This window comes from Anarhichas minor, unplaced genomic scaffold (genome assembly GCF_050575085.1).
Source record: "Anarhichas minor isolate MPS153535 unplaced genomic scaffold, ASM5057508v1 ptg000045l, whole genome shotgun sequence".
Lineage (NCBI taxonomy): Eukaryota > Metazoa > Chordata > Actinopteri > Perciformes > Anarhichadidae > Anarhichas > Anarhichas minor.
The window spans coordinates 8,011,914-8,023,273 of NW_027466491.1; the positions used below are offsets into that span (position 1 = coordinate 8,011,914).

The window sequence follows — 11,360 nt, forward strand, 5'->3', positions numbered from 1 at the left end:
TTCCCACCTGTGCTTTTGATGACGGATGTGTCATCCCATTGAAGTTTAATAATGTGGGTATGATTCATACCTTCAAGCAGCCTCGGTGTGACTACAGTATTGGACACTTTGAATCGTGAAAGTTGCACAAAATGTACCGTTTTTCCAGCCTTCTTTTTGCATGTGTAGAAAACGTAAGTGTTTGAGTTGTATTCTGTATTGTACTAATGTGTGTGTGTGTGTGTGTGTGTGTGTGTGTGTGTTTGTCACAGCTCTGCAGGATCTGAGGAAGAGGTGGGCGGGAACAGCAGACAACGACACAACCGTCACAGCCGAGATGGAGGAGCTGCAGCACCGGGGAGTTTGGAGAAAAGGATGGAGGAGCTGGAGAAGGTGCATATTATTATATATATATATTGGTCATATTACTGCTTGGTTACAGTCACTAGTAATACTAATCAATGCTCCACCAATAGAAACACAAGCCAAGTTAGTCCCACCCTCGAAACGGGACGTGAATCTTTAATAAATATCAGCGAGTGAGAGCAAATCTATCGCCGTTTCAGCCGGTTTTCCCTCTTGTGTGTGTAACCAGATCTAAATCGACCCAAACCACCATGGAAATGTAACCTCATAGATTGATATGCTATCGTTGTTCAATCCTATAAACTTCTTCAGTGCTCCCTGAGTTACTCTTTTGGCCGGCTGAAAGCGTCTATCAGCTGCACTTTGGTCAGATGAATTTGCACTTGGGAGTCCTTTTGAGCGGCCGCCTCTGTTCTGACTTTATGGCTGGAAACCTTCTGGCAGGAATCCTCCTGCGTGTTGTTGAAGCGATGACCTTTCTACAGTGCAGATACGTCTTTTCCTCCCACGCCATGCCGTTCCTATCAGACACTCAACCCTTCCCCGCTGCCACTGTTGAAACTCAACTCGGAATCAAATGTCACTTGTAGCTTTTCGGGAAAAAAGGTTTTTAAAGTAAGTAGTTTTGACCTCAGTGACTTCAGCGTGAGGTGTTTCTCTCAGTTGAACGACTAGAAGCACTTACAAAATCCCATTTCACACACTTATTTTTGTGCACCGTTTCTACAGGCGGAGGTCTGTTCATATGAGATTTCTGGCAGGTACATCTCTGACTGTGAGCCTGCAACTGCAACAAGCCTCACAAGTACAGAGACGCACAGTTTGTTTGAGTTTAATAAATATATACGTGTATATATATATATATCTCACAGCAATACGTGTTCTACAAAGCCAAGTAGTGTCTAAACTCAGCTTTCAGTTTCAACTTGTGAGATGTTAGAACCTCTGTTTATAGAGTACAAAGACTCTCTTAGGAACAATATCCATTTATTTAGCTGTAGTTATAAAGGAGGCGGACAGGAACAACACTGGCTGTTAACCAAGAAACATTTGAAAGAAACACAAAAGCACGATAAAGAAAGCAACTATTGACGCATTGTTCACTGACAATCTGTTATGTTGATTGTGACAGATTGCTGGTTTTGAAGAGTAGGTTGAAATCGGAAATTATATATTTCATTCAAACTGTCACGCCACAAAAGTTTTTTGAAAACCGGATGCTTTTGGAAGTCAAATATTCTTTCGATAAAGAAGTCTAATGAAAGATTAACGTGGCAGCAGATTAATACACAGGCCTGAATATTCTCAAATGTTGACTGCAGCTGTTTGCAGTTGTAGGATTGGCACAACCAAGGCCTTCTAATGCCTTTCATCAGTCCCGTCCCAACCACAAAACGTCCTTCTTTTCAGGCAGCAATGCTTCAGTGCGATGTTGTTGGATCTGACATTTAGCATTAATTATAACTGAAGTAATTACAGTTTTTAGTCCCATAGCAATGTATTACTGCATCAAAGTGAATCTAAATGTCCTGCCCTGTGAAAAGATGTATAATTCATGTAATCATGTTGTGTGTGTTTGTGTGTGTGTGTGTGTGTGTGTGTGTGTGTGTGTTTTTTCAGGAGCTGGCCAGAGAGCGTCAGGAGAACGACCGGTTGCTGAAATCCGACGAGGACAAAGACGACCTCATCGGGAAGCTGAGGGAGGAGATTGACTTGCTGAACAGAGTGAGTCCAGCCTACGTGATTTTCTACTCTGATGTCTGATATTTTGAGCGCTCCTTTGTGTTTCCATGCGCGGGTGGCTTCTGTGTGGGTTGTAAATCATCATAGCTGTGTGTTTTTCTACAATGATTTCCTTGCAGTCCATTAGGATTTGACCTATTTTTGGATGTATGCTCTTGTTACAAGATGACTGCAAATGTTTTATTCGGAGGCATTGTATTCGTAATCTGCATTTCAAAAACTCACCCGTGGTTTGATGACGTTTGAGCCTCAAAACTGGTGTTGCATGTGTTATTGATTTATCCACCAAAACGAGTTTGCTGCCTGGTGGATAAGAATTTCAGAAATGATTGTGCGACTCAAGCAAAGTGTATTTTTATTTTGTGACTTTTTGTCAGTGTAAGTCTGAGGGGGTTTTCACAGTGTGGACAGCTCTCTTTGTTGAATGAAGGATAAAAGAAAGAGATCAATAAGTGAGACGTTGTGAAGGAGCAGCTGGAAGCACCACCGTCTTCAACTTTTAACACCCGCTTTCTTTCTACTTTATTTTGATTTACTCCCGGGCAACTGGTAAGAGTTCAAAAACCCTCCAATTAAATCTGTCAAAGTGAATTCTAACACTTCGCATTCAGTAAAGTCGAGCCACAAGCCAAACTAAATGATCACCAAATTACAACCTTGTCATCTTCAACCAATCAGTGCGGATTCGTCACTCTGCCTCTGGTGTAGGAAATAGATTGCAATCAAACAAATGGCTTTCACAGCTGCCTGCCAGCCGTCGTTTGTGTCTGAACTTTTATCGGGTTCGTCCTACGACGTCTTGGTAATAGTATACGCTTGCACTTTCTGCAGGTTTTGGGCTTGAGGACTTATTGCTATGACTACAGCTCGGGTTGAATTTTAGATTCGATGAACTGAAAATCCAGTTTACTCCCGTGGTCTCCCGAGTTAAAGTCCAATGTTCTCTTGACTCATCCTCCACCTCCCGCCTAACAATGTCACCTGACTTCCTGCTCTGCTCCTGTCATATATAATTTGGTCGCTAGAATCCATTGTTATGTGAACACATGTTGAGGCACTAGCTGAAACGACTGATGCCGCCATTGTTCTCGGGAGGACAGTCTCAATCTATTATAGCATGAAAACAGGTTTTTTTTATTAGTCGTGGCTCTTCTTAAAAGTCTCTCTGAAGAAGAGAACTCCAAGTCCTCCTTCAGGAGAATCACTTCCGAAAATGCAGCCTCACGTTCTGATTGATGTCAGGGAGTTCTTGCATCGATCACAGTGAGCGTTCCTCACTGACGTGAACCCACTAGCAGGGAGGGGTCATGTGTGTTTTTAAGTCTGGTTTGGCCTCACTGCTCCAGGTCACGCTGCAGTCGAGGTTGAAAGGTCGCGCGATACCCGTGTAAGCTGAATTCTTCCTCCACTGGCAGCTTTCTGCCGTGTTTATGGGTCAAAGAGGCAGGTGGTAAAATGCATCTCTGAGGGGAAACGTAGCGGGAGGGCATAGATCTCAAAGACCTTCATGTCTCAAATGTTCAGAGAAAAAGAGATCTCAGCTCTGCCCTTGCGGAGCCAATCAAATCCAAACACTAGCTCAAGCGCGACACCAGTCAGCGATGTGTACATGTTCAGCCACTAGCCCAACGAATGTTGCTTAGTTATTCTCTTGACACACATTACACAACCCATCTGCAAACACTGAGGGGCAAATTCTTCAAAGGATTGTGTGTTTTGTGAGGTCGCTACACTTAACTGTGCTGCGTCGCGGTGCTCCAGGGCTATTTAAATAAGGTAATATGCAAACATTTGGTGCAAAATTGGCCCTTCTGTATGCAAATGAGCCTCATTGCAAAAACTGTCCCATTTCACAGGTCATCAGCGCTAATATTTGCAAAAATGACGTGTCTTCTGAGAATTGGTGGTAACTGAACTGCGCCTTTCTCGTGAACATGGCAGCATTGAATGTTATTTTTTCTTTAAATCATGCCATCTTCTTACACAGTATAAATTCCTTGCCCGAAGTTGTGAGGAATGTCTCTGCACCTCGTCGGTCAGGACCTGTAACTCGCTGTCTGAACATTATATTTGTACTTTTCTCCCTGCCATTCTGCCTACTGTGTTCTTGGCGCAAAGGCAACATTCATACTTTGCCGCGGGGATAACTGCAATGAGATGCAAAAAAATAAAAAAATGGCAAAGGAGGTGGCAGTTCATGGTGCCATCAGCGTCGGCCGTCCATTCTTTGTGAATTCCCCCCTCAGAGTGCAATATTGCAGAAGGCTTCAGGCCGATAGCATCACATGGACAGGAAGCTGGTCATAAGAGAAGGCCCTTCATGTAAGGACGGTCAACTTGGTGATAGCCATCAGAAATGTCCCCGAGAGAGGGCTCCCGCAAGGCCTGATGGGAAAGCAGGAGATAACGGCTGAACCAGTCTGCCGTCACTGCGCAGAGGAAGATTGAACCCTCAGTGACCGTGGAAGTTTATTTGGGAGAGAAAGAAAAGATTAAGCTCGGCTGCTGAACTTTTATCTCCCTCTTGATTTACGCTTTGAAGAGAGAAATCCATGAAGCCGACGGGAGCAGCAACTTCAGCTGTTAATTCTCTGTAGCTTCATCGCTACGAACCACCTCTTTCTTACCGGAAATGAATGCATTCATACAGCGGTTCATGCTGTTAGCGCCGTTAGCCGCTAACCGGCAGCTAAACCGTCTCTGTTTTGAGAGCCGTGTCAAGGCAATAGATCTGCTCCTAAGTCTGTGTTTAGCACCTTTAAACACGGGCGGTTGGTCTTTCTATCGCTCTTCTTCTGCAGCGGAGACGAGGTGCTCTGTAGGAACTCGTGACTTCCTTAGTTTGACTCTCTTCCAATAACCTCTCAGTGCAGTTGAGCTCATTCTCTGCAGCCATGCGATCACGAAAGAAGCGAAAACGAGGAGTGTCACTTTGATGAGACGGCGCTGTGGCAACTGAGGGCCTTTCTCATTTGAGACTAATTGGAGCTGTTAATGTCTAATTTGTTGCTCTCAAGGCAGCCTGGCTGGAGGGGGGGGGGGGGGGGGGGGTGCTTCCTTTAACTCTCAGACTAAGACTCCAGCTTGACTGGGTACTCAAAGGTATAGCAGCAGGGTTGTGAGTATTCATGTGGGTTAATGTGTCCAGAAGGTTCTAACCCCGGAGCTGTCTGTTTTTGCCCCAGGACCTGGACGACATTGAGGATGAGAATGAGCAACTCAAACAGGAGAACAAGACTCTGCTGAAAGTGGTGGGTCAGCTGACGAGGTAGAACGGCGCAGCCTCCTCCCCCGATGTTCCTCCTCGACATCCCGCCCCGGCTCACGTCCACCATCACGGCCTTCAATGCGTTTGGTTCTGTCTCTTCCTGTGTTAGAGGTGAAACTGTAAACTAGTCGTTCAGAGCCTCACGGCCTTTAATACATTCCCACGAGGAGGATTTATTCCATGTGTTGTGAAAGCTGAGCGGTCTAGGGACCGACAGTCTCTCGGGGACTGTCTGTCATCGTACATATTTAATGTAAATCTATTGTATATAGGCCATTTAGATTTTTTGGGGGGTCGGGATTTTTTGATATGGTCTGATAAAGTAATAAAGTAAAATGAATATACGTGCTGCACAAACAATCGCACACAAAGTATTTTAAAACTTGTTTAGAGGTTTAAAGCCTCCGTGCACACAGCAGTCACCCAGGTCAATTTAAAACGATCTCCAGTGTTGCGATGTTTGAATTGTGTCCGAGTGCAGTGAATCAATCGGAGAACTCGAAGCTTCTATCGACGACCTCTTGGACCAAATGCAACATGAATACTGCGACGGTACCATCAGCCAAAGTGGGCGTAGTGCCTTCAAAACACGTGAGGTATTCTTCTAAAAGGAAAACTAGTTATCGCCTCTCATCCCTCTGATCACTTCCTGTTTTAATCCAATCCCAGTGGGGCATCTACACACCTGTAGTTTGAATACTTCAAATTTAAATGAGACTTTATGTGAATTATATGCTTTGCGCATTTCAATGTTAACATCTAAGTATTATACTTGTCATTAGGGTGAAATCCTTTCCTAGTATTTATACATATACATATATATATATATATATATATATATATATATATATATGTGTGTATATATGGAATTTAAAGCTCTCTGTAATTCGTTTACAAGTTGATGTTTTTGCAATACTCGATAGATGTTTAGCTGCTCTGTTTATGGCATCTAAGCTGTGTGGAGTGAGCTACAGTGCATACAACCAAATGAATTGAAGGAACATACTATTTGAAATGCATCTCTTTTGTTGACTCGAGGGAACAGGCTTGGCTGGTAGTGGCGTTTCTACTTTCTGTATTTTGATCATTTCTCTCCACTGAGGAGCTCCTGCACTGCGGCAGCGTCCTCTGTAGGTCGTAGTCGGTCGATAGGTAACTCTGCTGCCACGTACACTCGCACGTTTCGGGGGTGAATATCATCCACAGACAGACATCACACGCCCATCTCTCTCTCTCTCTCTTTCTTTCCATGACATTATGCATGTACAGAAGATTAAGTCATTTAATAAAAGTTTGATTATCTCTCTCCTCAGTCGACTCGCTTGTGTTCATTAAGACTAATTTGATGTGATGATACCATGCCACTGAGTCGGTAATGCAATGTGACGGTGGCGGGGGGTTCAGTTCCTCCGCCTAGCTCTCAAAACACACACACACACACACATTCATGATGATTCAACATGCCAATCACCAACCTGACTGCATAGAGGCCACCATCCTATGACGAGAAACCTCCATCTACTGAACGCTATTGAAGCGCATTAATTCCCTCACCTTGTGGGAGAGAAGTGGAAGGAGGCGTATCGGGACTAATGTCATCTAAATCTCCAGATAATGGCCTCTTTCAGCTGCAGGCTCTCTCCATAATCCCTATTAGCATTTTTATGAAAAGTTGTCGAGTCTGTCATTTGGAGACTTAGTGCAACGACGATTCATATCAGCCTCTTGTTCGTCACAAGAGGCTGCTCATTGGCTCTTCTTGAGTTCAGCACGCATCCGATCAGATTGTGAGTTATCGGTTTCACTGCGTGGGAACCTAGAACGTGGATCTCTTTGTTTTGATGGTTTGCAAGAAAATGTCATCACGTCTACGACCTTTTGAGATAAGTGGCGGTCCGTGTTTTCATCTTGTATAGTGTGTGTGTGTGTGTGGGGGGGGGGTGGGGGTGCAGTGAGGACACCAAGGTCATATTTGTTTACATTCTATTCAATTAGACTACTTTAAAGTCATTAAAAAAATTTAATTTGTAGCTTTTGAAAGAGCATTTTATATCTTCATGCCCGGAAATAAAACTTTTTAATCTGGTGCCACATTAATTAAAGAGAAAACAAAGACAAAGTTTTAATAGTTATTTTAATTTGTATTTGTTGATTTTCCTAAAGACTTTCTTTGCTCCATTGAAATGAGACACAAACTTTAATTGCAGAGAAACAAAGGACGTAGCAAATTAAATTAGTAGCTCAATAAATGACATTTGACAGCTGTGTGTTGGGTCAACCTTAAAGGAATACTTCACCCACAAAATGACCATTTGTACATCAGTTACTCACTCAGTGTTCCCTTGAATTCCACGGCGAACAAAGAATCAAAAGCTTTTCTCTGTTTTCACAAGTTTCATTGAAGAATGAAAGGTAACATACGGTGTGTAGTTGATATACAACAGTCTGAAGTATTCCTAAAATCCTTCCTTTGGCCCAGAATGTTAGACGTGTTTGCGGTTTCTGAGGAGCACATCTGGGCTCCTGATGAGTGCGTTTATGATGTGGTACAACCCTCCCGTCCACCAGTACATGGCAAAACAAATGGACGGAGCTGCAACAACATGCAAAATCATCTGTTTGACGTTGAATTGTGGAGAGAAAGATCGTTTCCTGACACATTTATACCTTTATTTTTAGCAGTTTAAAGGTTCAACACAGGATTCCATTTGTTCTGCCAAATTGCATTGAAATATTTGCTTATTTGACCTTTAGCCCAGTGCAAATGTATTCCTGTGTTCTTCCTAAATCTCTTTGTGCTGTAAATTGAAGAACATCTTGTTTCTCTACCGTATAAAGCCACATTTAGATTCAGTCATTGCTATAACACACCACGTCCAGTCTGGTTTGTTTGTATGCACGGCTTTGAATAAATGGACACGTTCTTCCTCCTCAAAGTGCGTTAGATCCTGAGAGGCTGATAATCAGGACAGAGATGAGAGGCAGGCCTTATCTTGTTCTTGTCGAAAAACCCAGCCATATTTCATTATCGGCCGGTTTCATGCTCCTGGTTCTCCGGCCAATCTCCTCAATCTCCAGGGTCCCTGGTGCAGGGAAGCACTCATCCACGCGCAGGATGGCAGGGCTCAGGATGCCAGACGGAGAGCGGATCGGTGGGAAAGATACTGGACATACTTGTGCAATTTCCTCTGCCTGCTCCTTCTGGTCTACTTTATCACAGCAGCCCACTTTCTAAACTGCCAGCCTGAAGATGACTTTGTGACTATACGCCATTATCTCAAAACTCAGTGACATTTTAAAGCCGGTGTTCAAATTGAAGTGTTCAGACCTGCTTTCATAACATAATGTCACACTGTACTTCCAGCAGAAGGCACAATCCCTCACTGTCTTTCAAGTTCACCATGAAAGTGCTTCTTTTTTATTTTACTCTGAAGACAAACAGCAGCCGAGCACCGCCATAATAACAAGACTTCAGACGCCTCGCATGCACTTCCTCTTAACACCTGGACCACATGTGGAGCTGCCCTTTGTTGAAAGGCCCCGTAAAAGTCAATGGGACACCAACACGGCTCACGAACTGAGAGGAATCAACTAATGGCGGTCCAAATGCATGCATGACATTTACCGAATGGCATAATTTGGCTCGTGAGAGGAAATATCGAAGCAGAGGAAGACGATCAAGGAGTCACCACAGAAGATGCAGGGGCCCTGAGAATCAGCTGCATAATCAAACCGCTTGTCAAAATGTGCAACATACGCGTCAATCAAACTGATAATGCTATAGTGACAACACTATATTATTAGCCAGGAGTTAATAGATTAAAACCCTTTACTCAATTTTCAACCCATTTAAAAGACATTTTATTACATCTTGACAAGTGATTATTACTTTATCCAGCAGCTATTACATTATCAGCTGCTGTAAAGCATATCCCAACACTTCCCATCTGGCCCATTTTTTATCAACGCAGCTGTCACCTAGATGGCTTCTGTGTGCCCCTCATCATAAGCCATTATCTGCTCTTATTATCTATGTGAGATTGCACTAGAAACCCATATTCTGCTCCGTCCTTTGGCCTGTTGGCTGCTGTCTCCGTCGGTCATTCCCCTCATAACCAAGAATCCATTTATTTTCTCACACGCGGGAAATCTAATCTGAATGTAATTAGCCGTGCAGAAACGCACTTTGATTTGGACTTCAATATTCATGAGGCAGGCTGGAGAACAAACACAGAGCACCTCCAGCTGGCAGGTGAGGCAGGGGGTCCTGACTTTTCACTGCATTTAGAACAAACAAAACATTCTCTCCTCTAACTTCACCTGAACGTCTCACTTGTCAATGATGACAGTCTGCAAAGCTTCTGCATGTACATTTCCTGTCTACATTGTCTTTAACACATATTTCCATCTCTTATTTGTTCATATTGAAGTATGTATTTGTCCAGAAGTATGCGCATTGATGCCTGAAGTATCAATACTTGTGACACCGCTTCTTGCTTTGAGTATTGAGAGTAATCAGACTCGCATTAGAAAACGTTCTGAGCGCATAAACAAGTGCAATCACCTCGTAGATTTTGATAATCTACATAATAAACGTGTGTCATGTATCTGCAGGAGCTGTGTTGTGTTTTAACATGCACGTGATTAAGGACTTAGTTAAATCTGCATATATCTGCATTGGTATTGTTTTAGATGACCCTGGTATCACTCACCCTCAAAGAGCTAAAAGAGTTTTCTTTAGTCATGAATGCAATTATTCTTGGCTTCAGTGGAGAGTTCTTGTGTCCTAGAATGGGCAGAATGACACTTCATCTTTACTAAAAATATTGTCATTGGTACTTTTGGAAGTGGGTGGATTATTTCAGTGCCCAGAGACAAACTGTGGACAATTTACACAATGAATTGTTTTTTTCCACCATCACCTCCAATCTCTCACCTCTAAAGGGAAATCAGATGCCACCTTGACACGCCGTCCTGTGGAGGCAAACAACGACAAAATCTACATGCAGAACCAACCGCAGCAGCACAACAGACCTGTTCAATTTGTTGTGTGCACACACACACACACACACAGACACACAGACACACAGACACACACACACACACACACACACACACACACTGCTTTACAGCAGAGGGAAGAGGATGACAGACTTGAGTGGCTTGCTTCTCCTTTGGGAATTAAGTCGTCTGTTCCGAAGATCTCTCTTTCCCCGGCCCCCCGGGGGTTGCCATGGTAACGGGATACGACGTGTGTGTGTGTGTGTAAGTGTAGGTGTGTGTGTGTGTGTGTGTATCCCAATCAATCTTTTCAAAAGAAATTGTGCGTCTGGTTTTCCAATCACATCCATCTAAAGAGACATGCATTGTGTGGACCCCCCCCCCCCCTCTTACATTGCACACACGCACGCACACACACACACACACACACACACACACAGGATTTATATATAAAACCATCACACTGTGCACAAAATGCCATCGTATTGACTGGCAGAATGATGACTCTGACTTACTATAAATGTGGTGACAAAGTGCCGCTCTCCATTGGCCACCCACGGACTCTTAATGGCTGCTGGAAACATTATCAATGCTTTATCTGTTTTTGAATGCGCTGGGCGTCATTTATTCAAACTTCTCGATGATAAACATGCGTTTGTGCTCTAGAAACTTTACCCCCCCCCCCCCCCTTAAGCCATGCCTCACTTCCTGCTCTCCTCCAGTGGGTGGCAGTGTTCCCAGCCTGGAGCCCCTCACTGTGATAGCCCATCATGGCTCCCATGTGCTTTTTTTTCAGATCTCCTGGTGGAACACCCTCATGATATGTAAGTAGAAGTTTCTATGGGTCTCCAGCTCCAAATCCTCCTGATGCAACGTGTTGTTTCATATTCCAGCTGTGGCTTCTTCAGTGGAGCTTCTTCTTCGTCAGCGTGGAAGCTCTTCCTCTATAAAATCATGAACTACTGTTACACAACACCCTTTGATTATCATCATAATCTCATTT

General features: G+C 43.6%; 1 protein-coding gene across 1 annotated transcript in view; it reads left to right on the top strand.

The window, feature by feature from the left end:
* pawr (PRKC, apoptosis, WT1, regulator) overlaps positions 1–5,383 on the top strand; it is a 43,948-nt gene extending 38,565 nt beyond the window's left edge. The window contains exons 4-6 of the mRNA XM_076111808.1: positions 252–372; positions 1,966–2,070; positions 5,274–5,383. Coding sequence (XP_075967923.1) covers positions 252–372; positions 1,966–2,070; positions 5,274–5,360 — 313 coding nt within the window. The 3' untranslated portion in view covers positions 5,361–5,383. The remainder of the gene's footprint in view (positions 1–251; positions 373–1,965; positions 2,071–5,273) is intronic.
* The last annotated feature ends 5,977 nt before the right edge of the window (positions 5,384–11,360 follow it).